General features: G+C 39.4%; 2 protein-coding genes across 10 annotated transcripts in view; one reads left to right on the top strand and one right to left on the bottom strand.

Moving 5' to 3' along the window:
* The first annotated feature begins 936 nt into the window (after nucleotides 1-936).
* Nucleotides 937-23,720, top strand: TRPV3 (transient receptor potential cation channel subfamily V member 3). 7 transcript variants are annotated; one of them, XR_015774413.1, is made up of 19 exons: nucleotides 937-1,436; nucleotides 8,572-8,694; nucleotides 11,104-11,208; nucleotides 12,744-12,830; nucleotides 13,514-13,671; nucleotides 13,955-14,131; nucleotides 14,317-14,457; nucleotides 14,653-14,933; nucleotides 15,565-15,741; nucleotides 16,382-16,540; nucleotides 16,975-17,076; nucleotides 17,625-17,698; nucleotides 18,328-18,493; nucleotides 18,972-19,038; nucleotides 19,368-19,639; nucleotides 20,044-20,156; nucleotides 20,770-20,840; nucleotides 22,686-23,295; nucleotides 23,618-23,720. XR_015774413.1 is itself a non-coding variant. In XM_088066028.1 (19 exons), the coding sequence occupies exons 3-19, from the start codon at nucleotides 8,576-8,578 to the stop codon at nucleotides 21,391-21,393; spliced, it is 2,364 nt and encodes a 787-aa protein (XP_087922154.1). In that variant the 5' UTR covers nucleotides 937-1,436; nucleotides 4,581-4,667; nucleotides 8,572-8,575; the 3' UTR covers nucleotides 21,394-22,419. The 7 variants fall into 7 exon arrangements, 6 of the variants coding, with proteins under 6 accessions (XP_087922154.1, XP_087922155.1, XP_005525784.2 ...); XM_088066028.1 differs by lacking the exons at nucleotides 22,686-23,295; nucleotides 23,618-23,720 and adding exons at nucleotides 4,581-4,667; nucleotides 21,299-22,419; XM_088066029.1 differs by lacking the exons at nucleotides 22,686-23,295; nucleotides 23,618-23,720 and adding exons at nucleotides 4,581-4,667; nucleotides 21,299-22,419 and having other exon boundaries at nucleotides 8,541-8,694.
* The window catches only part of ASPA (aspartoacylase), a 48,004-nt gene continuing 43,329 nt past the window's right edge, over nucleotides 23,300-27,974 (bottom strand). For 2 of the 3 annotated variants that reach the window (XM_088066034.1, XM_005525726.2), the window contains 5 exons: nucleotides 27,550-27,745; nucleotides 26,301-26,394; nucleotides 25,777-25,884; nucleotides 25,106-25,215; nucleotides 23,300-24,581 (listed from right to left, as the gene is read on the bottom strand). In XM_088066034.1, coding sequence (XP_087922160.1) covers nucleotides 24,369-24,581; nucleotides 25,106-25,215; nucleotides 25,777-25,884; nucleotides 26,301-26,394; nucleotides 27,550-27,745 — 721 coding nt within the window. In that variant the 3' untranslated portion in view covers nucleotides 23,300-24,368. The remainder of the gene's footprint in view (nucleotides 24,582-25,105; nucleotides 25,216-25,776; nucleotides 25,885-26,300; nucleotides 26,395-27,549; nucleotides 27,746-27,974) is intronic. The other variant, XM_088066035.1, reaches the window with a different exon arrangement.

The raw sequence follows: 27,974 nt of genomic DNA, 5'->3' as shown, positions 1-27,974 counted from the left end.
TATAACATGAAAGTTCCTCCCCAGTTTTGGTGCTCACCCTCCAAAAATTACTTGAGTCAAGCAGTGGCAGCACAAACTTGAGCCAAAAAAAATTCAGCATTTAGGTGGGGCCACGCTTTCCTCACTGTCTATTCCTTGAGGCATTTTCATGTTGCCTCATTCCCCAGCGCTGCTCATTACCAGAAACTTTGCACCACAACTGAAGATGCCCAAACTCAGCCTGAAACAGCTGCAGAACAACCCTGACCTAGTTGGGAGTGTGAGGCTCAGCAGCCAAGAGAGGTCTGTGCTTTGGGAGACCTGGCTGAGCTGGGATGTGTCACACAGGAGCCTTGGCTCCCTCAACCAAGAGCCAATTGCAGGAAAAGGTGCCTCTCTCCTGCTCTTAAAACTGGTTTAATTTCTTCCTCCAAAGGTTTTATGGCCTTGTGAGCCTCCCCCCTGCCCGTGCCCAGCCTGTGACCCACAGCACCAGCAGCAGGATGTGCTCACAGGACAGGGACAAGAGGAGCAGCCCCCAACCTTCACATCTGGACTTGCACATCTGTACAGTGAGGGCTGGAAAAGGACTCTGTGGAGGAGTGACAGGAGTGGCAGAGGACACTGAGAACAGCACAAATGCAGGAAAACACACTGGAAAAAAGTAACAAACCCATTCTTCCCAATGCTTATCATTATCTCATTCTTAGGTAGCCCTGACAATTTGCCAAGAGAAAGAAAACTGTGTCCTGAAGTCAAATGCCACTTCCATAAAGTGGACTTTTACTGCACTTATTTCAACTTAATGATTACTGAGCCCATCCCTGTATAGGGAATTGGCCATAGATGTGGGGATTAGGGAGATGCAGGTGGAAGTGAGCACTCTATCAGGTGGGGCGAGGGTATAATAAGGGAGGAAGGGAGGCAGCTTTGGCTATTTTGGCTGGGGGGGAGCGTGTAGAAGCTGAGATATAGGATCAGGCTTTTCTCTGCTCTTCTGTTCTCTTAATGTGAGCCCTGGCTATGATTCAGTGGGGCACTGCTCAAATGCAGAATAAAAATGTTCATTTTCCCTGCTGAGGAAAGGAAGGCAACAGCAGGGACAGACTGAGGAGTGTCGTGAGGGGAGCTGCTCACTGTGCAGGACTCTCTGGGCAGCAGCTGGAGACCTGCTGGAACTGGGTCCAGGAAATGCAGTTTGGAAGAATAGAAAATAATTAGGATAACATTTTTTTTTGCCTGAGTAGAAAAAATAAACTACACAGTGCCATGGTTGCAGGGAATATATTTGTGATGGCGGCTCCAAAAACCCTTCTCCATCCCCTAGTGCATGGGACTGTTCTTTTCTGGCAGGAATCTTTGGGAATCAGATCTCCAGGCACAGGTGCTGTGCAAAAATGTATCACAGCATTGATAAAGAGGCTGACTTGTCCCTGCAGCCCAGACTGCACCAACTGGTAAGTGATATTCCAATGTTTTCCTGGAATGACTTCCCACAAGGCTGTCTCCTGTAGGTGATAGTCATCCGCTTGCAGGCTAATTCATTTTCCTGTTGCTCAGCTTCATAAAGCAGCCTCTTATCTTGCAATTTATGAGCATAATGCATAAGTGTTTGCAAATGCTACTCAGTTGTCTGGAGAGGTGTGAAAAGCTCTTTGTGTACTAGCACGCAGAGGTGATCCCAGGACAAGTTTAACTCTGAGGGGAGGGGTGAGGAGAGCACAGTGAAAAATCATGGAAGATTCCTGTGAATCAATTGAACACTATGCTCAGGGGAAGTGTGCTGCTACTGGTATGCTCAGTGTTTTAATTCTCGTATTTTGGATTATTTTTAAGGAGCTTGGGGAATGGAATGATGACAATAAGTAATTTACAATTATTCTTGATGTTACCCAAGGTCAAAAATATTTAGGTAGTGGCTTTTCCCCTTAGTGACTCTGTTGGGGAACTGAAAAACACAGAATTAAATATAAAATCTGAATAACTTCTAATGTGAGTTTGCAATGGTGCAAACTTGGTGATGTTTGGGATGGTGTCCTGTATCAGCAGAAGAGCAAATGCAGCTCTGACTCACTAATGTCAGATGGAACGTCTCCAAATGCTCATTCCCTCCCATCTGGGGTTTCCTTCATCTTGTTCATTTTAGTTTCTACTGAGTCTAACACTTGCTAGCAAAACAAAATAATGCCACATAGGGCTTCTGCTGCTTATTTGTGCTGCACAGACTGTCCAAAGCTGAAACTTTCAAGTAATTTTTAGTAGGAGATGCATGTTATTGATGTTCTTGATTAATTTGACATCTCTTATGGTGTCTCTTCAGTAGCTGAACCAGCTTGTGACTTCTGTAAAACTCTATAAAATGGTCATGGTCATGACAAAACCTCTTGCTAAACCCTCTGTGGCTCCTGAAAAATGCTGCCCTTGTCAGAAACATCAGGGTGGAGCAGGGAACAAAAAGGCTGAGTAGGTTAATGATTAAAACTGGAAGAAAATGTTTGCCCAGATGTGACTGACTGTAGCTCTGCCTCTCATTTTGTGGCTCTCAAGTCTGTTCTCATAAGCAGCCTAGCTCAGGCCCACAGCACCCCAAAATTCTATTTTCAGGGAGATCAGCCAGGAAGAGGCAAGATCTGAGAGCTGCAGAGGAAAGGCCACACTGGGGTTCAGGGGGTCAAGTCTGCCCTGACAGTGCAAGGAGCAGCTGTTCACAGGGCAGGCAGGATGGAGTGGAGCTGCTGTGTGTGAGCTGTTCACAGCTCCTGCAGTCCCTGCACCTTTCTGTGGGCAGGCTGGGAGCAGGGCTCTGCCTCTCTTGCTGCAGCTTGTCCCAGTTTTTCCTCTCTGGATAACTGCCACAACATTATAAATAGACCTTGCTGCTAGGTCCTGTGTTCTGCTAAACCACACAGATCTGGGTGCTTTCAGATATAGCTGCTTTCCAAGTTCAAAGTCCTGCTTGCTGCCAAACTCATTTTCTTTCTGTAGCGAAAGGATTTCTGTTACTGTGGCTGGCCAGAGGCAAAAGTCCTCAAGTGCACCTTCACCCAGATTTCATGTGGCTTTGCCTATTTCCATCCTCAGAGCAACTTCAATTATACAGTTTCTTGCAGTTTGTGTTGAGAACCAAGCTGGTGCTCTCACAGGCAGGAGGGAATGGCAGGATCCAGTCCTTATTCCAGGTTCTTACACCAGCAGCTAAAAGACCAGCAAAGCAGCTGCCTCTGGGTTGTCACAGTTTAGCTCAGGCGTTTGGCAAGATGTGAACAACATTCCCTGGCACAGGTCTTGGAACAGAGCAGGCATTTGTGTCAGGCAGAGCTGGATGTGTGTTCAGCATCTCCAACCAAAGGGAGCCCCAGTGCCAAATCCAACCAGCCCAGGCATAGCCCCTTTCCCCACGCAGCTCCTGGGGAGCTGATTCATTACCAGGATCTGTGCAGTGCTCCTGGCATTTCACACAAGGTCTGAAGCAAATGTAACACTCAGCAGACCTGTTTTTAAATAGTTTTTATGAACACGAGGAGCTTATCTTAAGTTTGTAAATGTATTTTAATACCACAGTCTTTGGATTAAAATGTCTATGTTGCAATATCCAAAGATATTTTGGTTTTACTTCCAAATTTTGATCTACCTCCTACCAAAAAACACCATGTGGACTTTACTTTTTTTTTTTGCCCTTGCCTACAGCTAAAAAAAAAGATTCCTGTTTTGCTGACTACATAGTTCCTCTTAAATGCCTATCTAATAATTAAATCAAGACCAGCAGCTGTAAATACACCTTGCAGGTTTGACTGTGAAGACATTTGAGTTTTTCACACCCTATTTCTGATGATAATGCAAAGATTCTATAAAAAGACCAGAAGAACTTACGGTCACTCTTCTGGTATGTCCCAGAGCAGAATCCTGCATTCACCATTGCTCAACAGCAAAGGAGAAAAGCCATTACCTGTCATAGGGATGTGAAACCAAACTGGTTGTGTTCCCTCAGCCTCTGTGGGGACATACTCATTAAAAACTTTTACAGGTAGGGAAAAACTTAAGCACACCCATCCCCTTTCCCCTGACAGCACTGTGAAAGCGTAAGATTTTCTAGTGTAGTTTGTAAATTTTCAAAGTAACAGCAAATATTTTTGCTTGCTGGAGCACTTGGGATCATTTCCTTGTTTTTTGCTTTCTGCCTTCTGAGTAGGTTCATGCTATGTAATAAACTGAGCATGACATAAAGGTGTCATTTACAACCCAAATGCAGATGCATAACCATTTTCCTTTGCAAACAGCAAGTAAACTGCAGAGCAGTGATCACCTGAGATACTCCACTGCTGCCATGAAGTCACCTCTGGGCAACTCAGCTTTAGTAACACTGCAGCGTGTAATTATTGCCTGTGTGTCATCCCACTTTGGCAGCTCTGAAGTCAAGAGTTGTTGCCTGGCCAGTTTCTCCCTGCTCCCTAATTTCAGATGGAGCAAACCCCGTACAGCTGTGGTTCCTCGGCACTTCCCTGGCTCTGCTGCTCAGCTGAGCACACCGGATGCCTGGAGCAGGGTGGTTTTGTGTTTTTGGGATAGTCTGGAGCCCAAACGTGGTTTTGTTCCTTCGGCAGATGAGTTTTGGATGTTGTCAGTGGGGCCTTGCTTTGATTTTCACCACCCAGGTCCGTCCACGCCGACATGGAGGTGTTGTGAGCAGGGTGAGTGCTCCGGGGGTGTTTGGGGTGTGATGCTTCTGGAGAGAGAAATCTTCCAGGCACAAAGGTGAAACCTATCCTTCACACAGAGAATGTGTTTCTGTTGTGCTTGTTTCTGTTTTTCTAGTCTGTAAATGGCTCTCCTGAGCTGTGCCATGCTATTTCTTTGGGCATTCTGGAGTGAAGAAGGACAGGCCTAATTTAATTTGTTTGTCAGCCTGGAGCACTGTTGCACTTCCTAATTCCTCTACCAAGGGGATCCAAAATGTAATATCACACAAGCAAAATGCTAATACATTCATCATCTTCAACAAAAGTATCAGCTACTGTAGTGACCACTGAAAGTCAAATATAAGTTCTAGAATAAGCTATTTCAACTCAGAAAAACTTATTTTTATTAAAATAATTCATTTTATTATTTAATTAATATAATTTAATCATTATTAATGTAAGTGTTTAAATAATATTTTATTAAATATTCTTTTTAATTCAGAAATAGGCAGATAAATAATCTCAAATAATTTTTCCTCAGGGAAAAAAGTTGCTTTTCAGAGGGTTTTTTTTAATTTCTGTTAGGAAAAACCTTCATAGGAAAGTAAAAATTTCTCACCAAGAAGAGCATTTTTGGTAGCACCTGAAGTCTATGAATCCCTCTCAAAAGTTTAATAACCTTACTGGAAGGTGAAGCTCTTCCTACCAAGTGTAACTTTCTGTTGATATGACTCATAAATAATGCAGTAAAGTCAGAATGAAGTTTTATCAGCTTTCCCCTCAGAGTGGGGATTTATTTTTTATGGGCCAGTAAGAATTAGGTCGTAGGTGCTGGAAAGTGTCATGGCCTGTTCTGAGGAGCCTGTGAATGAAACAGCTCTTGGAAGTCATTTCCCCTTCTCTGCCCCAGGGAAGGGGAGACCTTTGTGCCACAGCATCAGAGCTGAGTGTTTCTTCTGATTTGTAGGATTCTCTCTTTAGCTACTTCATACAAACTGTTACTGAGATATAAAGATACAGATATGTATGAGTTTTCTTGTTCTCAGATAAGCAGAAGGTGAGTCTGTGATAATGTGTAGGAATGGCAGAATCCCATTCACCATCACAGATAAATTCCCTTTTCCTACCCCCAGCACACTGGAGGTCAGATACAAACTCCTCAGATCCCTTTCAAAGTAATTCTTAATACTATAAATGAATGCAGGGTTTTCATCTTGCCGGCCACTTCAAATAAGCCACTTCTCTGGCGGCCTGTAAGTGACAATTAAGGAGATAATGGGAGTAGAAAATAGTTACAACCAAAGACAAGATTCTGTATCAGGTTGCGTAAACTACACTGCTTGGATCTGACACTTTTCAGTCACCTGCTTCCTCTATTTGTCAGAGATTACAGAAAATGATGGTGTGCTGGAAGCTGCTGATGAAAGCCCAGCTTAGTTTTCATCTCAGCACACAATTAATTGTGATTAAAAATGAAGCAGACGCTACCTCAGCACTGTAACAAGGTACTTCTGCTATGGTGCCCGCAGTTATTTACTTGGGCAGGCTGAGAGCTCATTTTAAACGACTTTCTGACAGGGATACAGTCTCTGTGCTTTTGAAAGCCTACTCCCTCTGTACTTAAGGAAATCTGTCCTCTTTTTCCTTTCCAAATTACTTCCTTACATCACTGATGGTTCAGCAGTCCATCATCATCCAGTACAGCTTCAGTGCTGTTTATTTCCCACCTCTCCTCAGAGGTGCAGCCTGTTCTCCAGTCACTGCTGAAATCTCTGTGGTGAAAACTGACTGTAAATGGAGCTTTGAGCTGCTGTCCTTGCAGGAAGGTGTTGCCATCTCTGAGCAGCTCCAGCATCACTCACAAACAAGAGGAATTTGGAATTTAACCTTGATCTTTATTCCTCCAGCTCTTAATTCTTCTTTCCCAGCCCTCTGCCTTCACACCGCACCTGGCTGTGCCCTTCTCAACTTGGCAACTCCTTTCGTTGACTTTTGGACTTTTCAATCTGTTCCCAACTATTCTTTTCCTTTCAAGTCACTTATTTTGTGAAGCTATTTAATGTCTATCACCACCATGGTCCTCTCTTATTTGGTTTATGTCAAGTATCCCATTTGCCTCTTCTTTGGGGTGGGAGATGTCTTTGCCTACACACAGTTTTGTATTCTTTAAGTACTTGGCAAGAAGCAAATAACAGAATTATTGGTGAACTAAACAAGACAACAGTCATTTGTTTTAGCTGTGTTTAGACTAAGTGTTTATCAGTGTATTCACTGACACAACATGTGTCTGGGGACTATATGTCTGAGTGGCATTTCCAGTGGCACAGACAAACCTCTTCATCCCACTTCCACCGTGTCATCTCCAAGTTCAGCTCTTCTCTGCATTTACTAAAAGCTGTGATGTAGTTTGTAGGCAAGTAAAAATACTTTTCCCTTTATAAATTATTTCTTGAAAGCTGTGGTATGAATTCTTAGGGAGTTCATCCAAACTAGGAATGTAGTGTGAACACACCTGCTGATGGTGTTATTTTCATGCCTGTTTCTTCAGCCAGCCTTTGCAAGATAAGGAGTCCAAGTAAGTTCCAATGTTTCAAGTTCCTATTTCATAGGGTGCAAAGAGATTACAGCTGCACTCAGGAGTGTTTGGACCCTGTAAATTCTCAGTCCTCTGTACTTGAAAATTGCCATAATTAAACAGTTGTTGTTTATGCATTAATAGACTTTCCCTCAAATACCAGTGTATTTGATATTCTTGGCTCCTCTCTCACACCAGGTGTCATGTCTTTTCAAACAATCTGCATTCTGTATCTTAACACTCCCATAATGAAGGAATCCTGGTGCTAAGACACACTAACAGTACTGTGTCAGGAGCAGAAAGTTTGTGTTTGTACACAAATTTGTCACATTAAGGAAAGTGGAGTAGGAAGGGGGGAAAATATGTAGTTGATTTTTTTCAGACTTTGCAGGCAAATTATTTTTACCATTTGTCCTTGGGTATAGAGGCTACTCCCCTGATTTCCTTGGGAATGGATCCCTGACCTCATAAATCTTCCTGGTTTTACATTCAGTGAATTTTAATGTGTCCTGAATTCATCTTCTTGCTTTCAAATTATCCTGGGCCATTTAAAATTATGTCCTTGAGTACTAGATTGAGAAACGGGGAGATAGTTATTCATTATTCCTTACAGAATTCATGCTGTGGGTGTTCCCAGGCAGGTAACATGCATCAAGATCCTTCTGTGTCATGTGCTGGTGGTCATTTCCATCCAGCAGAATCATGTTGTTTTTTTCTTTTTCCTGAGGAAATGTTGGTAAATCACCAGGACACAATTCCTGGATGTTATCCATGTGACAATTTAGCTGAGTTCACTTTGGGCATAATTTTCAGTCTGCTGTTTCTGCTGTTCCAATGCAGTGAAAACTTCCAGGGATTTTTCTTTGTTCTTTTCACATCTGGAACCTTCCTTTATATATTTTCTGTTGCACAAATCTTCATGGAATTCACCACTTTTCTGAAATTATCTTGACCAAGAGCAGACTGCCCAGATTAACTGAAAAGATGCTCAACTTTAGAGCTACTTATAAAAGTCATTGTGCTCTATTTCCCTAAATAACACACACAGTCACTGTGACTGACAGGCTCCCTTCAGTTTAATTTAGGCTTGAATTTATGGTTCTCCTGGTACCACTTTTAATGGCTCTTGTCATAGACTGAAATTTAATGAGTTATGTGTGTAACCCTCCAGATCTGATGCATGAAATGGAGGGGGTGTGTGCTTAACAGCTGAAAAATGAGGAACTTTGGGGAAAAAAGAATCAATATTTGTGTTTACACGTGAAGAGACTGTAAACAGGTAATTTGGTTGCCACACTTCCTTCAAACAGGAGTCAAGTAACTGAGGTCTCTCTACTGCAGAAACATGATTAAAGATAACAACGAAATTGTTCCACTAATGGGCAAGAAAACAAACCCACCTGGAATTCCCCCTGCAAACCAGCAAGAGAAAAAGGTGACTGAAGGCACTCCCACCAAGAAAAGGTAGGACTCCAGCTCAGTCTAAACCACTAAAACTCCCTGCTTTATCTCCTTTAGGAGATCTTTGCACTGAAATCCCACCAACATCTTTATAACTTCAGAAGAATCTTATGGTTAATGTTTGGTATAAGGTGATCTTTTTTTTAAGAGATCACATGGAAGAACACACCAGGTTTTATGTAAGAGATGTTGGCCTGAAGAAAGGGAGCATTTCAAACTTAGCCTCACATGGAAATGTGACAGATTATGGAGAGGCAGAGGGCTGGGAGAGCAGGAGGTTTGAAAAATTCTATCACAAACAGAAACTTAAATTCACTCTATTTTTCATTAGTCTGATTAATGAGACTTTTTTGCTGCTTTATAAAATATTCACTTTCATTCATAATTGATATTAGAGAATTAATAAAGGGGTTGAAGGTTTGTATTTAATATGAATGGGAAAATGTAAGCTGTAATTCCTGCCTGATACTATGAAGTCAACTAAGTTACCGTAGAAAAAGGATGAATTTTCATTCATACACTTTTCATTTTGGATAATTACTGGTTATTATGGCAATTTCTGAAACTCTTGAAGGCCTGGCCAATTGTGGCTGTTCTGACATTTCTAATTCTCAATAATCAGAGGAATCACTTTTCATAGGAATGGTGCCATTAGTTATTTGAGATCCATTGCCTGGGTGGTCCACTTTGTCTTTTTGTCATTAAATTCAAGAAGAGGAACTCTTTGGTGGGTATGGGGGGAGACAAGGTGTCTGAACAGCTCATGATAATCCCGGCACTTCACAAAGGGGGCAATTCCATATCAGATTGTCGAGTTATAGGAATATTGCCAAAGCCAAACCCTCAATTACTTAACTCCTATCTCCCATTCATTGTGGCCTCAGGAACAGTAACCTTGGGGTTTTTCCCACCTCTCAAGCTAGAGCTCAGGGTGTGGCTGACAGCATTCCTGTAACACACAGCACCGAGATTACGTGGATTTTAATGCAGGGCTTTAACATACTCTATTAATTATATGTTCCAATGCTGCTTCATCCTGTTCCTTCAAAACTCTCCCTTCGCTTCCCCACCAGCACTCCTAGGGTGGCATTTCTCACTCTCAGTGTGTATTGGCAATATTCAGTTTTTTGAAGGACAGTGGCATTCCCTGCTGGAAGCTCCTGGAATGTGGGTGGACTAAATCTGTAATTAAGCACAGGAAATCCGAGGGGCAGGTGGGGAGGAGGCTGTCAGAGCCTGCTGATGCCTGTGGGTAGAGCACCTGGCCACGTCAGCCCCTGGCTATTTGATGGCACCCTCCTTTGTACCGTAGCTTTTGGGGTGATTTTTTCCCCCTCCCCATGAGATCCCCCAGGTAAGCCCCAAGGCAGGAGAGGTGAGGTCTGTCAGCCCCCACAGCAGGGTTCCCTGCACAGCTATTGGATTCCAGAGTTAACACCTGGATCATCGAGCCATTGGAAAATAAGGTGAATTAGATACTGCTATTTTTAGCAAATATCAGCAGGTTATTCACCAATGTCCTAAAAATACTCTGCATTTTACCATCAATGCAAGCACTTCAACAAGATTTTCTGGGGAAGATGAAGTTAGAAAAAAAAAGCCCTCTGGACAAACCCATAAATATTGGGTGAATTGGAAAGGTTTTCCAGGTGACTACTGCAACATTTTAGAAATGTAAGGCAGCTGCTGAACAACAGCCCCTGTGGGAGTTGCTGCATCCAGCACTGAAACTCCTCTGCCTGTGGTGAGCTGTAGCGATGTTTTACTGAGATCCAGTAGAACCAAGCCACTGATTTTTGCCTCTCAACCCTGCAGGTTTTTAAAAGGTGAAATCTTTCTTTTTGTGTCACTTTTTCTGTGTTGTTCCAAATTTTATTTCTTTTTCACTATAAATATTTATATAATTATTTATAGGGAAAAGTTAAATGTCATGCAGGAAGGAGGACACATTCAGCTCTGGCTGGTGGAAATGCCTGTCACTGAACGAGTGACCTTTCAAACTTTGATTTAATCACTATCACTGCTAATGTGTTTGAAATGATCCATCCTGAGGGCTCCTGGCTGGAAGAGCAGGGACTGGGATCAAAAAAAAATGCATTTTTGTGTGGCTGGACAGTGACAGGAGTTGGGTGCAAGGCTGGTTTAGAGATTGCTGCTCACATGTGTCAGGATCTGATGCCGTGTGTTCTAAAAATACCTTGGGATTTTGCCCATCTGCCAGCCTGGAAGAGTTGGGCACAGGCTGGAGGTTGGGATCCCCTCAGGGGAAAGCAGATAAGCCTCTGCTCCAGCTCAGGTTTAATGCCAGGAGAGATAAATTGTCAAGCTTGCCCTTGGTAGTTCTTTTCTTGGTTTATGGTTGGGCTTGCCTTTTATCACTGGTATTTTTTTTAAATGTACTGTCTTCAACAGTTCCCACTTTTTCCTGGAGATTGATGGTTTTGAAAGCAATGCCACTCCCAATAACACCTCTCCCCCAGTGTTTTCCAAACCGATGGATTCAAATATTCGCCCGTGGTAAGTTACAGATGCACAAGCAATGGTCCTGCTGCAAATATATCTATTTTCTTCCCAGCAGCTTCCCTTTAATTCTCCTTGGGCCTCAGTGCCAGGATTTCACAAGACTTTTCACAGCTTTTGGTCAGTTCAAATACAGACCTTCACTGGAGATTTATCTTTGGTTTTATCTACTGCTGTTTCCATGGAAGAAATCAGGCCTCAGATCTGAATAAATTTAAAATCAATATTTTAAAACTCTTAACCTCTTATTTATGATGCATTAGAACAAACTCCATGCTCTCATTTGGGTGTTTTCTGCTGTGTGAAGACCACAGCCTAATTTAGCAAACTGTTCCCAGCTGGCTGCTGACGTCTTCCCTCTATTGCTCATTAACAATCAAATGTGGAAATGCTGAATCTGAAATATTTAAAGCAGCCATTTATGCTGAATGAATTGAGAGAAATTATGACTGGGAAGAATACACTTAATTTTAAAAAAATGTGGGGGGTGCGAACAGCCAATAATTATGAGTAAGGGAAATATGTCACAAATCTGGTACTAGTCCAGAATGGCCAAAGGTTTTTGTGTCTGAGGATGCCCGGTCAGCTTTTAGGAATTGGCTGACAGGATGATTTTGGTTTCAAAGGAGAGGTGTCCACAGTTCCCCTTCTCATTCAGGAAGTGACCTGCACTTGTGCTTTGTCACCCCATTACTCAGCTTTCTGCAGATGAGACAGATGGAACAAGAATGGACTCAGATCTCCCAGCTTTATTTCAAAGAGCAGTGGTGCCCATGCATCTGTTTTGCCAATAATTAATAGCTAAGGTTCCCCTAAATTATTAATCTGGGGTAGTTCATCCAACCTGAACCTTAGAGAAAGCAAAAAGACAAGTAAGGAACTAATTTATCCTAATTTTTCTAAGTCAGATCTGCTTTTAGGATTGTGTGGAAATTATGTTCAGCAATTACAAAATATCAATGCCATTGAAAATCTTTTGAATATATCACCTAAATATCTATTTAGGGCCCAGTCCTCATTTTCTCTCATTCATGTCAGACACAAAACACTCCTGAATTTCCAACAGTGTTCTGTGTAGTAAATCTTTAGGTAAATCTTTCATTGTGGGCTTGCAACCCACTCACTGCTACAGATTTAGCACTTGTTTTGTGCCAGATGACAAATTAAGCATGAGAAAAGGAAGAATGTAAGCTTCAAGCATTCAGGGTGATGCATAAAAGCAGTGATCATTAAAAAAAAAGTTCCCACGGTTTCAGGATCTGTAGTGAAATAATATAATAAAACACAAAGCAGATTGCTTTCCTAATGTGGTCTTTTTAAAAAATATAATAAAATCCTGCAAGTCTCTTCATTTTTATCACCCACTTTAAAATCCATGTGGGAGATAAAATGATAGAATTAAAAGGCCAAAGTCAAATTGGATTAATATAAGCTCTAGTGTAGATATTCTGTCCTGCCATTGATTGTTTCTTCATGCAAATTGCCAAAATCCTTGCTAATATCTTGGCACACCTGCTTTTCTTTCTCTGCAGTGCATCTGGAAATGGGGAAGACATGGATTCCCCACAGTCTATTCAGGATGATGCCACTGAATACAGCCCTAACGTCGACACTTGTGGGTGAGTGGAGACACAAATATTTCTCAGAACATTTTCAACTGATTAAATCTGTGGTAGGGTAGATATTACCTACTTTTCCTGTTATGTTCTAGAAAAAAAGGTCATGTGTGTGCATGCCTTTCTGATCCTTCAAAAGTTAAATGTTAAAATAAACAACTCTAATTCCTCAATTTTCATATTTAGTGTGAGGATTCTTTATATATAGTGGGTGTTTTTTAGATGGCAACGCAGGACCTACATGCCACAATCAGGCATGGAGTATTTCTGCTTGGGGGAAATATGAAATCTTTCTTTTTCCAGAATAAAGGATGATCAGAAAGTGGTGTAAGATGTGAGGTTAAGAGCTCTCTTCTGCTGTGAGAACAGCACCAGGTAACTTCAGCACAGCAGTCAGTTGTGGCAGAGCAAAGAAGTGTTTCTTGGGCTTTATTCCAGACAAATGGATAAACTGAGAAAAATCACAAAATACTTGAAAAATGTGCTGTTTATAGTAAAGCACCCTCTCAAAAGCTCATTTACCTGCATATAAGCAATGTGGGAAATATTCTGAGCTATCCATGGAAGCAGGGCAAGTTCGTGTAGTCTGGGGCAAATAATTGTATTTGGTTTTACTCTTCTTAAAAAAATGAGATAAACCAGGATAAATTGCACCAGAAGTTTCATGATGATTTCTTATAATTCAGTGCTAACACATGCCAAGGCCCTGAGCTGACGAGTGCCAGGAAGAAGCTGAAGAGGAACCTGTTCCGGGCGGTGTCTGAGGGGAACGTGGAGGAACTGCAGCGGCTGCTGGCAGAGCTGAAGGAGCGATCGAGTGCCTGCACCAACCTGCCTGTGCCAGGTGAGCTTTGCAGGCACCTGTGGGAGGGCTGGCAGCTCTTCTGGCAGCTCAGGTGCAGCCCAGATCTGAGAAATGTATTTATTTCCCTGTGAATTTGGGAATTATGGCACCAAGATGTCCAACAGGAAAACCAAGGTTGCCTTGGTGCTGGAGAACAAAGAAAACAGGATGGAGTAGTGGTTTGGCAAATAGTTTTTGTTCACCTATACCCCTCAGGTTTCACCCCTAATGAACAGAAGTTTAATAAATAACAATGATCTCATCTCAAATTTCACTCTTATAGATTACCTGATGAAAAAGTTCACAGCTTCAGACACTGGCAAGACTTGTCTGATGAAAGCTCTGCTGAACATCAACCAGAACACAAATGAGATAGTGAACATGCTCCTGTCCTTTGCAGAGGAAAATGGCATTTTGGAGAGATTTATCAATGCAGCATACACAGAAGAAGCATATAAAGGTATTGCCATCTGATAGCAGTTTCAGGTAAACAGTTAAACATAACCTCCACAAAATAATCATGGTTTAAATCCCTTGAACCAACTTTTATTCATGATCACTGGTGCCATCCTTTGTGAAACATCATTAATGTTTCAGAGTGTGCTTGAGAGACTCAGCTCTAAATTCCTCTATCTGCTTTTTCAGGCCAGACAGCTCTAAATATTGCCATTGAGAGGAGACAGTATGAAATCACTGAGACCCTCATAGAAAAAGGAGCAGATGTGAATGCTCATGCCCAGGGTATTTTCTTTAATCCCAAACACAAGCATGAAGGCTTTTATTTTGGTAAGTTGGAACTGAGATATTTCTGGAAAAGTTAAAAAGGAATACCCCAAACTTCCATAAAACAAGAGCTTAATCCAGTACAATCAATATATAAATGTGCTCTCACATATTAAGATGATTAACACAATATTTTCTATTGTGATTTGAATGCTTGAAATAAAACATGAGCACTTGTTGCATTTTATGATTGTGTAGGTGAGACTGCACTGGCTTTAGCAGCATGTACCAACCAGCCAGACATAATTGAGCTGTTAATGGACAATGCCAGGACCAATATTTCCTCTCAGGATTCCAGAGGAAACAATATCCTCCATGCATTAGTTACTGTGGCAGAGGACTCCAAAACACAGAATGACTTTGTGATGAGAATGTACGACATGATTCTGCTGAAAAGTAAAGACAGAAATCTGGAAACAACCAAGAATAAGGAGGGTTTGACACCACTGCAATTAGCTGCAAAAACTGGGAAATTAGAGGTGGGTGTGATTTCAGTAGCATCTGAGAGAAACTTGTGCTCTGACACATCTCTTTCCAGGCTGGTTATGCTGTTGTATTGGTATTTGGTGAGCTAATTTTGTTCAAAACACAAATATTTCCATTGCAGTGTTGTCTTTATGCTTCAAGGTTTCTCTATAACTCCCTTCCTCTGTACAAACTACACAAGCTGTTTAGAACCAGCCTTCTGTTGTACAGAAATTCTGCATTTACCACCAAACAATTTCAGAAAGCTCAATAGAACTGCTCTGTTGCACTGCTGTAGGATTTGGTTTGCATAAATCAACGGTAGTGTAAAGAATTGGGAATGGGATGATTTAGAAAGCAATTAAGTTCAAGGAAGGCATAAATGAACACATGGAAAATTGTGCTTTCATCCTTTACAAAAAATCTCTGACAGAAGATCTGAAGGCATTAAAAACACTGAACTTATTTCTTAGATTTTTCATCTCCAGCACCTCTCACTGAATATTACAAGTACAAATACATGAAATTGCACAACTGTACAAAATGTTATAGGTAAAAGGTGGGAGTTTGGGCAAGTATATTCATGTGCTTTATCCTTTCCCATGAACAACACAGCTGCTGACAAATGATCTGTTCCTGTTTTAGATTCTGAAGTACATCCTGAGCAGAGAGATCAGAGAGAAGCCAAACAGGAGCCTGTCAAGAAAATTCACAGACTGGGCTTATGGTCCTGTTCAGTCTTCTCTGTATGATCTGACAGAGCTGGATACCACTGCTGACAACTCAGTGCTGGAAATCATTGTCTATAATACAAATATTGGTGTAAGTTACCTATTTTTATATAAATTTCTTTTTCTAGCAGTACCCCCATTTAAGATGCCTTGCAAACAACTGAATTACTTGTGAACAGTAACTTTTGGTTCTCAGTTTTTGTATCAGGAGCAAGATAAATTTTATGCTGCTGCATAATGTCAGGTGTAAGCAAATATCCATTCAGTTCCTGCAACACAGGTTAGTTATTTTGGGAGTGTCTTTTCCTACATTTGAAGCGTTAATTTGACTTAGGAACGTAAATATGGCCAAGCTGGTCTGACCAAATAAACTTTACTTGACAGGTTTGTATTTTAGGTGTTTAGGAGTGTTTGATTCACAAAGCCAGGGTGTTACATTTGCTGAATTCAAACCCTGCCACAAAATTTCCACAGGTAGAAGAACCAGGGGTTCACAGGAGTTTTAGCTCAGCCATAATTCACCTGTCTGGGAATGGCAGCTTATCCCAGCAGGAGGAAGAATTGTCCCTTTGTCCTGTCTCAGGGTGGTCTGGCACATCCCTGAGCACAGAGGTGTTTCTAGAGCAGAAAGGATAATGTGGAATGAAATACACAAAATTCACACCTTAAATTCTGTTTCCTTATAGGCAGCAAGCTGAAATATTTAAATTTTATTTTTTTTTCTTCCTCAGAATCGCCATGAAATGCTGACTTTGGAGCCCCTGAACTCACTTCTGAGGATGAAATGGAAGAAGTTTGCACGGCACATGTTTTTCATGTCCTGCTGTTTTTATTTCTTGTACAATGTAACATTAACACTGGTTTCCTACCACAGGCCTAATGAAAACAAAGTGAGTACAGCAGCTGAATCTCACCAAATTTTTCTGACTTAAAAGGCAATAGTATTTCCTGAATTGTACTAAAAATGCTAAAACAAGATCAGATATTGGAATATCTGGGTATAGAGAGACCACGTTCTCCCACATCAGTGTGGGAGCATCAGATATGCATTTTGTGGAAATGACCTAAAATACAAATACATGATACAAAGACTGAAATTTCTAAAGGTGAGAAGAGGATATTTTGTTTTTCCTTTAAGAAAGGAATTTCTGATATTTCAGTCACCTCTGTTAAGGGGCCGGTTGTGTAAATACATCAAGAAAATTCTCCCTGGAAGGGAAGAAATTGTGAAACCAGAGAGTTTACAGGTGTGAGGGTTTCTGTTGCTTTGTCTTTTACCCTTCAGGGATGGAACTGAGATTTTCCTTCTGGATTTGTCTTGCAGGCTCCTCCTTATCCACTGGCTCTGACCCAAGGAGTGGGGTGGCTGCAGTTGTCAGGACAGGTGATGGTTATGTTAGGAGCAATATTTTTAGCCATAAAAGAGGTAAATTATTTTTTTTTAGTAACAAGTATACAGCTAAATTGTAAAGAAGTTCTCTGAATTTATGAAATGCTTCTGCTGCTATCAGAAATACACATGGAGTATCTTTGATATGTGTAATTTTCAAATCTTTGGCACAATCACTTACTCAGAATGACCCTGGTTATGTATTTGAGTACAACTGTGAAACAAATATAAGGATATTTGCTTTCCAAATTGTCAATGCAGAGTTCTGATATTTGTACAATACCAGTTTTGTCAAATTATTGGCTTTAAGGACAAAAGAATTGCAAGTTGTAATGAAAAAAAAATCCCATGATATAACTTTTGCCATGCACTGTAAGTAATTAAAAGTAATAACTTTTAAACTGTTAGAAATGACAGAATTTTAACCTTTGAATTTACAGCTTTATAAAAAAAATTCTAGAATTTACCATGTCTTATCAGTAGATAGGTTAGTTTAGAACATCAGTTAAATTATTTTGAAAAACAGATTTTGAGGTCTGTTTTCTCTTCTACCATGCCTGTATTTTCTGTTTCTGCCTACATAGAGTGTGGCCATCTTCCTGCTCAGGCCCTCAGACCTGCAGTCAATTCTCTCTGATGCCTGGTTCCACTTTGCATTGTAAGTCTCATGTGTGTGTATATATATATTTTTCTTTTTTTTTTCTATTATATATAAAATTCTCTATCTCATGGTCACAGAGAATGTGTTCCTGTAGCAGATATATAGCAGCTATCACTTTTATTCCTCAAAATTATCAGTTTTAGAGGGATGGATGTAAGTTTACCTGCAGCTTTTATTGGTTGCACTGTCACTAACAACACTAGGGTTGATGTGCATGGAGTGGGTTTTTCCCACCTGCCAGTGTCTTCCCTGTTTGTGGAAAATCTGTAATGATTCTCTCAATTCATTAAGCTAAAGCTTCAATTACATGGCTACTAAGAATATTGTAAGGATTCTTAATGTCGCTGTCGGCAAAATCTGCATTGAGCAGCTGTTTTGGGGTGAATAGTTTACCTAAATTATACTTTAATAAACATAATCTTTATTTGTTAATGTACTTATATCACTTGCACCAACCTATTTTATCATTAAACTATAATGCCAATTTCATGGGAAGAATAAAAAAGCAGAATGAAATTACAAATTAATCCTAGAGAGCAAAGAAATCTTGTTTTTGTGTTTTTCCATTCTGTTGTTGGTTTTGTGCTAGTAATTTCTCTTTTACATATATGTTTGTTTTTTAACAGTTTTATACAAGCTTTGCTTGTGATCTTCTCTGTCTTTTTGTACTTGTTTTCCTACAAAGAACACCTGGTGTGTCTTGTTTTGGCAATGGCCCTTGGCTGGGCCAATATGCTCTATTTCACCAGAGGATTCCAGTCCATGGGAATTTACAGTGTGATGATTCAAAAGGCAAGTTTCTCTTTTCTTTTACCTGCCTGATGATACTCCATTGTCCTACAATCCAAGTCAAGTATATTCAGCAATTATATGTATTTTATAGTTCATTTTGAAATGTCTTATTTCCAGTTTTTATGCATTATTTCACCAGAGCATACTATTTGTTCTTCTTCAACAGCAGGAACTAGTTTGTAGCTTAATATTGACATTTTTATAACATTAAATATTTGAGTAGCTTTTGTTTATCCTAGCTAAAGTAGTTCTGCAATTTAATTGCATCATAATCTGTAATGTCTGTATTGTACAGAATTAGTCACTTTCAGAGAACACACCAGGCCTGAGATAAAAAAAATCAGGCCTTTGAGTTTGTTTGCTCAAGGAGAGCAGTCTGAGGCTTCACTGTGTGCCTCACCAGTATCCCTGCAGAATTCAAAAGCACAAAACTAGTTCTGAATTTTAACATTTGTCAACTATTTCATTCAATTTTCAGGTCATCCTGCAAGATGTGATAAAGTTTTTAGTTGTCTATATCGTGTTTTTGCTGGGATTTGGCGTAGGTAAATATTACTGGAGAAAAGCACTGATGCTCTGTGTGAGTAAAAATTTTAGCATTATTACGAATAAGAACCCTGTTTTCATGAGAGCTCAGGTTGGGTTTTATTCTGGATGCTAAGTTTAGATGTGAACAGATGATTCATTTTCCTTGGTCTCAAATTCCTGGAATTTCATTTGGATGTGGGCTCCTTCTGCTTCCTGGAAGTGTCACCTGGCTGCTGTGTGGCTGGGCAGCTCTGGCTCTCTTAAGCAGTTTGGATTCTTTGGGATAAAATGTCCCATATTCCCAAATAATGACTGTGACTGAAATTTCCTTGTGCTTTCTCCTCAGCTCTTGCTGCCCTGATTGAGACGTGCCAGGAGGGTGGGGAATGCCGTTCCAACAGCAGCCTGGGACCTGTCCTGATGGATCTTTTCAAGCTCACCCTAGGACTGGGTGACCTGGAGATCCAGCAGAATTCCAAGTACCCTGTTCTGTTTCTCCTGCTCCTCATAACTTTCGTTGTGCTGACTTTTGTTCTTCTCTTGAACATGCTGATTGCTTTAATGGGAGAAACTGTGGAGGATATTTCTAAGGAGAGCGAGCACATCTGGAAACTCCAGGTTTGTTTGGGGGATGCTTGGACTAAAGCCCTCATGCTGATACAAGAAGTTAAAAATGTTAAAGATAATTGTCATTTGGTTTTGCCTGTGAATAATGGAAATAAGTAATTCTAGTATTAGAGAATTGTATTAACTTTGGAATTAGCAATCCCAAAGGTGATGTCATGACTTGGATTTCCAACCCATGCACTGTCATAACTTTCATTCCCCTGGATAAGTCACAGGATGATGTGTTTCACTGCTTTTCCAGGAATCTGAATCCCAATCTGCACAAATTGTTAGTGATTTTCTGGTTTTGGTGTTGGCTGTGGGTGGAGGCTTGAGCTGTTATAAACTGCAAACTGTGCATGCTGTGAAATCAGACCGAGGCTAACCATACTCATTTTACTATTTACTGCCAATAGAGAGCCAGGACTATTTTGGAATTTGAAAAATTCTTACCAAAATGCCTGAGGAAAAAATTCCAGCTGGGAGAACGGTGCAAAGTGGCTGAAAATGACACCAGGGTGTGTTTAAGGTAAAGCAAAGCTGGAATAATGTGCTATCAATTCTGCTCTCTTTATGCTGCTTCAGGGTTATTTCTCCTCAAAACCCTCTTTAAAATAGTTCTACTATCTCTACAAATAATGATAGATGCACAAAAATATAATTAAGGTTTTTTTTCAGTTGTAACCAATTTAATGTTTAAATAGGGAAAATACATAAATTTTTATGTAGGTAATCTTTTGTTAAGAAAGCAGATCTTCATCTTCATATTTTTTTACTGTAGAAGCATCAGATCTGCTTGCAGTAAATGTCACTTTATCATAATCTTCTTTGAATGTCAGCTTAAAAGCAATCACAGTTAAATTGATTGGTAATTGATGATTACCATATTAAAGAACTGTGTGGTTTAGTGACAAATACTTAAATATTCCAAGACTGTACTAACTATGTGTGAAATTATGAAGTAGTCTTCATATTATTCTCACTTTCATATACTGCCTGACAGTGCAAAAGACATTCAGGCTTTTAGTGCCAGCAAAGCAGGTGGCAAAGTGTGACAATCCCAGGAAGGAATAAAGGGGGGAAGCTGATGGAGCTGGGGGATAATGCATGGTGATAACACAATTTATATACAATGTAAACAGGATTAATGAAGTGAAATGGACTGAGTGGAAAACCCATGTTTCATTTATTAATGAAGATCCAGGGCCAACAGGTACTGTGGAATTTTGACACTCTATTTGCAGGATCTTTCCTTCTTAGAAATGTTTTCTGATACAGTTTTATACCTTTAAAAATATAAACTCTTATATTAAACCACACATTATTGCCAGAGAAACTAATGGTTGAGATAGCAGTGGTGTTAAATTACTTTTAAAGGCTTGGAGAGAGGGTTGGTGACAAACAAGTTTTGTAATATACACATATATTGGATGACATAAATGTTAGCCAGGAAATCCAAGACATCCATCTGCTGCCAGGGCAGGAGTGTCCTGGAGAAATGAGCTGCCTCTGGAGTGAAAAATTCCTGTAGAAGATATGGTAGCAAACTGGGAGCTTGCTCTTTAAATAAATACATGGTTTTAACAAAAACAAAAAAAAGATGCAAAACTCTGATCTTGCCTATACAGTTTCTACCATATCCTGCTTTGTTTACAATGCATTTTTTTACAGATCCAAGCAAAATTCAAGATAATTCAAGAACTAATAGCAAAAACACCCTGAATACATTTGAAGAAATGGATGACTTGCCAGAAACTTCTGTTTAGTTGTGCTGTGCTTGACATGTGACTCTTCTGAAGGTTAAAAGCATCAACAGTGCATGCTGAAAGCTTTGTGGCTGTTTTGGACAGCTGTAGCCAGCTGGAACGCAAACTTTCAGTGACACAGTCTGATGGCTTGAACCCATTTATGCAGAGCAGCTGAGCTGAAATAAATGGGATTATTTCACTGGGCCCATTCTGAGCCTCTCAAACTGTTGCTGTCCAAGTTTGCCTGACACTCCTCAAACTTGGCTCAAGATGTTTAACTGGATAAAAAAGGTCAAATGTGAGATGTTTCTTCCATTTGTGGAAAATTAAGGTCATTGTGATACCAATCTGCTGGTTTTTGGAATCTCTAACTCATGACAAACTCATTTTGTATACTGAAAAAAGTAAGTTCTTTTTGTGGAGAAAAGCAAAGCATTTCAGTTCTGAAGATGACTAAATGAAGTATGTTATTTTGAAATAACAAGGTTCTGGGTACATTTGCAGCTTTTACATTGACTGTCAGTGTTACTGGAGGCTTGGTCCCAAAAGTTGGGAAAAGCCTCCTCAGGTCCCCGTGGCTTTGTCTGGTCTGTTTTCCTCTGTGCAGTCCCCAGGGTGTAATTGGAGTTTATTGCTGTTTATTTATTACTGTGTCTGTGCCTCCCCATGAAATAACAGGGGAGAAACATAATTCCTGATGGAGGATATTTGCTCCAGTCACAACATTACTTTTCCTCCTTGGCTTTTCCATGCTGCTGCATCTTCCTACATAAAAAGTTACCACAATGGAAGTTCTTCTGAAATAATTTTTGCATTCAACCACTTCAGAAAATTCAGAAGTCAGTATTTCTTCCCAAGGTGAACAAAATTAGTTCAATGCAATGCAATTCCAGACTTTATTTTTTATTCAGAGGACTCTGTAATGCATTTCTGTAGCTCTTATTACCTGTGATGACCAAGTACTATGAATTATATTTTTAATTTTCTGTTTTATGTATGTATATATCAGGAGAAACATTTGTCCTGTGTACTTTTAAATTTCAATTAACATGTGTCTCCAGTGTCTTGGCTTTTCATCAGAATTATTCATGTGGTGCCTGTTTTAAAGGTGCTATTTTAGGTGAGACTCAGGGGAACTCAGTTCTGTGTTTGAATGATAATAAGAATCACATTGGATTTTGCAGCTGTGGGAAAAATGATCCAAAAGACTTTCTTAAGACAGAAGAGAACGTGAGGGAACCCTGCAGTGGGAAAGATAATGCAAAGATATTTACAGGGATGGTGAGCCTGGGTCCTCCTGCCTCCAACAGATCTTGAGTCCTGAGCTTTCAGCCATAGCCTGGATGGATGGGATCCACAGGAAACTTCAGGCAGGACACAGGAATTGGAGGGGGAGGACATTTGTGTACCCACAGACCACATCACACCTGAGCACTCTGGCTTTCTCAGCAGATGTGAGCATGAGAAGGAAAATCCCTGTGGTCTCAGAATCTTTGATCTTTGCTGGTGAATTTTGCACTAAAGCTGTCAAGGAAGGATGTTGCCTCAGGACTGCGCAGGTCTGCTTGGATCCTTTCAGTGCCAGTTTTTATACAAAGGGGAAAAAAATACCGCTTCACACACACTCAGGGACCAGGCTGGGCCGTGAGGCTGCTGGAAACACAGAGACCTCTGCACTGTGCTGAGCCACTCTGGGCTGTGAAACAGGGAAGGCACAAAAAGCCCTACAGGAATGTGCTGTGCCACTGCCCGGGCACAAAACCATGTAGGTGAACTCAGGAATGAGCTCTGGGGGCTGTTTTAAAAGCTCTCACTGAGGAAATGCCTTCCTTGTGTGGCCACAGAACTCGGCCACCTCATGTGAACCATGTGCTGCCTCCAGGCTCTCACCAAGGACACTCTGAATAATGACTAGAGCAGGTAATTCTGTGCTTTTTATACCATGTTTATTTAAATTAAGGAAATAAAACTGGTCATTCAATGAACATTCTGCCCTGTTTTCTTATTTTATTGCCATAGGAGTTACACAAAGGCAAGGAAAAATACTTTAAATTTAGTACTAAATGAGAATAACATCACTTTTCAAAGGTAGAATATGAGAGTTACCTGGACATTTAATCTTTCAGTAAATAATTAATGTATCCTTATGCAAAGCTCTTAATATTTATCACCAACTTGTTAAATATGTAAAAAACAAGTTTAGAAAATTAATTCAACCCCCATTTTTTTCCCTCTTTTTAAGATGCTATGACAGGCTTTGTCTCTACAGATACAGAACAAGTCTCCCCATATGGAATTCTTCTTAATTACCATTCTGGAATGCTCAGGTATGGTTTGTGCACGGCTCTTTATCAAAACCAGAATAACTGCCTAAATCTTGCCTTAAATCAGAAGCAGCTTGAATTAATTGTGAAATACACTAAAATGAAATGTAAAGCTTTTTAGAGTGTGTTTCTCTGAAATCATGTCTTTAGCTTGTTTTTGTGTTTTTAAGTATGAAAAGTAAATAAAACCCAAGGCTTCCACTTCAGCACAGTGGGGGTCAGTTACATATGCAGATAATATCATTTGTTATACACACCCTCCCCCTGTTTCTCTGTGCCCAGCTTTTCCTTTGTCTCACATTTTGTGTGTTTAACTGAGCAATTAATTTCAAGGATCAACCCATTGTAAAAAGTGTTGGTTATTGAGGTTTGGGGTTATGAAGTAGAAAAGCTGTAAATTTTGTATGTAATGTAGTACTGTGCATGAGCTTCTTCATAAAAACTTCATAAAAATATTTATAAATTCTTTGCATCTGTAGGAGTCTATTAGAACAATAAACACAGTCATAATCAGCATTATGACAATAGACCTCAAAGTGCTCAGCAAGGTTAATTAAATTACAATTTAAAATTAGATTCTGGGTTTATTTATCCCATAATTTACTACTGAATGACCCTTGGACTTCACAAAGAAACCCACATTTTATAGGAAAAATCTGTAACAAGCTCCTAAGAAATGCTCTGCTCTGAGACTGGCAACCTGAGGTGTTTTGCAGTGAGTTTGATTTTCTCTGTTTTTACAAAAGCTTGTTTCTTTTCATAATATGCAGCTTCATTAATAAATGTTGGATAGACTGTACAGTTCCCCTGATATGGAATTACTTCTCCATCAAGAGTCAAAAATAGAGGATCACCATTCTTCACTGGCTGCCAGTCTTGATCCTTAGGGAAAGAAAATAAATAGAATATGTTTACTTTCAGGTTTTTGTATATTTTATGTGATTCTTGAGTTAATGCTAATTATGCTAATTTCTGCAGTTTATGGCTGAAGCTATTAAAATAATTTTTTAATCTTAATACATAATTTTGTGTGTCTGGCCCTCGTTTTCAGAATTCACTAGTTAAGTGAACTAGAAGGAAACTGCAGATGCTCAAAATTGATTGAAAACAGATGCTCATTTTAGAATTAAAAATTAGGTTTATATTTTAACATATAAAAAATCCTATTGTCTTTTACTTTGCAGTGATTTTAGATTCAGTGATTCCCAAGACAGGTCCTGAAATAATGAATGTATGAACTTAGTAAGAGAACTTAACCCTAGGGGAGGTCTAAAGTATTTAATAAAACCCATTGGCAATATTGCCACTTGAAATATTTATTACTGAAATATACAACAATATAGCAGAAGCAACACAGGAATAAGTAGACAATTTCATAAAAGGAAACTATTTTAGAATTTACCTACCTGTAGTTTAGGATGAATTATTGCAATAATTTCACCATTCTTGTTCCTGGGATAATCTACTTTCTCCATTATTTTAAAAACCTCAATTGTGCATGGTGGAAACTCCTTACCTAGAAAGAATAAATGTAATTTAATGTCAAGATGAAAAACTGCCTCTTAAAAAGAACACTGCATTATTTATTCTCTGCAGAATGGCTCAAATCATCAAGTTGTCCCCTCAAAGCCAAGTTGGATAAAGATGATCCAGTCATGTATTGGGGCATATGAAGTTCAAGTCTAAATTTGCTACTGAAATGTTACTTTTCACTTAGACACCTATTTTGTAGATGAAAAAATCAATGAAAGGTCTGTTTGCTAGTGTTGCACAGCACAGAGTGGTATTTAATCTTTACTATTCCAGCACAATAATGGAAATTCTGACATGCATAACTGTATTATTTTCTTTCTATTTAAAAAACCCAACCCACTGACAAAATATACTCTGAAATAATTAAAAACATATTTTGTCAGTGTATTTGAAACAGTGCATAGGTCTGACTTAATTTTTTTTTAATTCTCCCCCCAGTTTTCACCTGTCTAACTGTAAAATATTATAGCCCAGCCCATTTTTTTTAAATATTCTCCTAAAATAGTCCACTGACACGACACAGGATGCTGTAACCTCTCATTACCTTCATTAAAAAGTTGCACAAAATCAAGGCCATGTTTGACAATCTTCCTCATTTTGTCCAAAACATCAGCTCTAGCAACACCTTGTGGCTGGGGCCCCACCTCGACACCTGTGTGGAGATGAGGGAGATCATTAATGTCACTTAAAGTCACCTTCACACATCACCTGCTTACACTGCACAGCGAAAAGAAATGCCTGGTGGGTCAGTATTTAATGTTTGAGAGGGATTGTAAGGCACAGAATTATGTGGGTTTTTAAGGCAAGCGATTCTTTGTCATATATTATAAATATTTTCTGCAAACAGTGGGTTAATTGAGTTTAAGGATTTCTGTGTTATGTAAGCCCCAAACTCTGTGTAAATCGGAGCTCTTCACAAGAATGGGTAATCACATATATTCGTTTTGGCACATGTATTGTCAAACAGCTCCTGGTACTCAGAGCATAAGGCAGCAAACACATCTGAAAAGAGCCATATTTCAAAATAATTTCTGCTGGGTTGAAAGAGCCTTTAGATTTGATATTTACCAACAGGATGCTTTGCCACAGACCGAGTTGTTGCATATTTCAGGTTGGGATGTTCAATCAGCAGAACAGGACAAGGTTCTGGAGCCAAAGCGTTCTGTGGAGATGGTTTAAAAACGCCTTTGTCATGCAAAATGGTTTAAAATGTTGTGCCACAAAAGATTACTGATGCAGAAGTGATTTACACAATGTCTTCAATATGTTGCTTTTATTTCAGGGCCCTCAAGGAAGTAGGGCATCTTTAGAAAATGCACAAAGCTGTGTTTGTTGGTGTCTGTTCCATTAACTGATGCCAGGCAGCTCTGCTGAACCAGAGCTGAGCACAGTTCTCATCTTGAACTGCCAGCAGAGAAAAATCTCCTCAGCATGGTTCTAAAAGTGAGAACTGAAATACCATAAAGCAGATTTCAACTATTTTATTTGGGGTTAGACTCCAGTTCTCTTATGGGGACACAGATTGTGAATTAAGCTCATTTTAATCCTCTTTTTTGACATTTTTGCTACTTGAAGCTTCTTTCTTGATGACTGCCCACCATTACTGTTCATATAATTTTAGTCAAAAGTTTTTTAGATCATATATCTTTAAAAAGCATTAAAAAGAATACATGTAATAAGAAAAAAAACAATAACACCTTGTTTCTAAGGGGAAAAAAAAATAAATTAAAATTCCACACCATTGGCCCAACCTGGATTCCATCAGTCATTGTCCAGGTCACCAGAATTCAAGCAAATTATGCTTAAAGCAGCACTTCTGCAATCCTCACTCTACCAAAACTTATCAGCTTCAGGAACAGCAGAATCAAACAGCTTTTAAAGATGTATCACTGATAAGGGAACATTGTCACTGCCTACTTCCATTATTTGTTACATCTCTTTATTTAATGAAATTAATGTTTAGCTATTTATCATGTGTAACCCAAATTTATCCAAGTTCCTGAGAGATCAGTGTAAAAGCAGATTAAACTGCATTAATTTTCGTAGATGTTATTCTAAGTATTCCTCTTTGCCCATCAGTCTTAATAATGCTCATTTTAATACATGAAGATATGATGAGTTTAAATCTGAATTACCTGATATTATAATCAAATTAATAATTGCTTCTGATTAAAAAAATTCATCCTATGAGTAATGAAATATTTTAAACAGTTTTGCAGAAGAAAAAAGTATATTTAAAGAAACTACAAAATAATATATAGTAATACAATATTACAACTCATAATCTATTTTAATAGTTCATTAAAATTAGTTTTACCTTGATATAATGAACCATTTGAATTGTAAAGTCATCCCTGGAGTTTTCAAGAATAATGGTACCACCCATGTTAGAAGTGGTGTTGTGAAGGTCAAAAATAAGGTCATAGGCATCATCACTACCTTTGGGACCAAATATATCATTGATTTCCTGAGCCCTTCTCACTTCATATGGAATATCTTCCACCACTGGCCTGCTGTTAATATCAGTACAAAGAAATTAGTAAGCTCATTCCACGGCTTTACAGTCAACAAAATACGTATTAGCCTTTTCTTTTTACTTTAAATCCTAAACTGACTGGAGTTGAAATCACCTGTTTAATTACCAGACTTAAAATTGGCTGAATTTGTTGAAGAAAGCAAGTATGATTGTCTAGGAATTGTCTTATTATTCTGTGTCTTGTGCAGAAGGGTATTTGAATTATT

The sequence above is a fragment of the Pseudopodoces humilis genome, chromosome 23, assembly GCF_049639895.1.
Source record: "Pseudopodoces humilis isolate 2021_Gansu_Grassland_sample_001 chromosome 23, ASM4963989v1, whole genome shotgun sequence".
In the NCBI taxonomy this organism is placed as follows: Eukaryota; Metazoa; Chordata; class Aves; order Passeriformes; family Paridae; genus Pseudopodoces; species Pseudopodoces humilis.
Note: the sequence above shows the minus strand (reverse complement) of the source record. Positions and strands in the feature narration are given on the sequence as shown.

Bases quoted from the DNA above. Each gene is read 5' to 3' on its own strand.
- TRPV3 (XM_005525727.2), top strand. From the start codon at position 8,576: ATGATTAAAGATAACAACGAAATTGTTCCACTAATGGGCAAGAAAACA. The intron at 17,077-17,624 runs GTAAATTATTTT...CTGCCTACATAG, and splicing joins TATTTTTAGCCATAAAAGAG to AGTGTGGCCATCTTCCTGCT. The intron at 19,640-20,043 runs GTTTGTTTGGGG...TACTGCCAATAG, and splicing joins AGCACATCTGGAAACTCCAG to AGAGCCAGGACTATTTTGGA.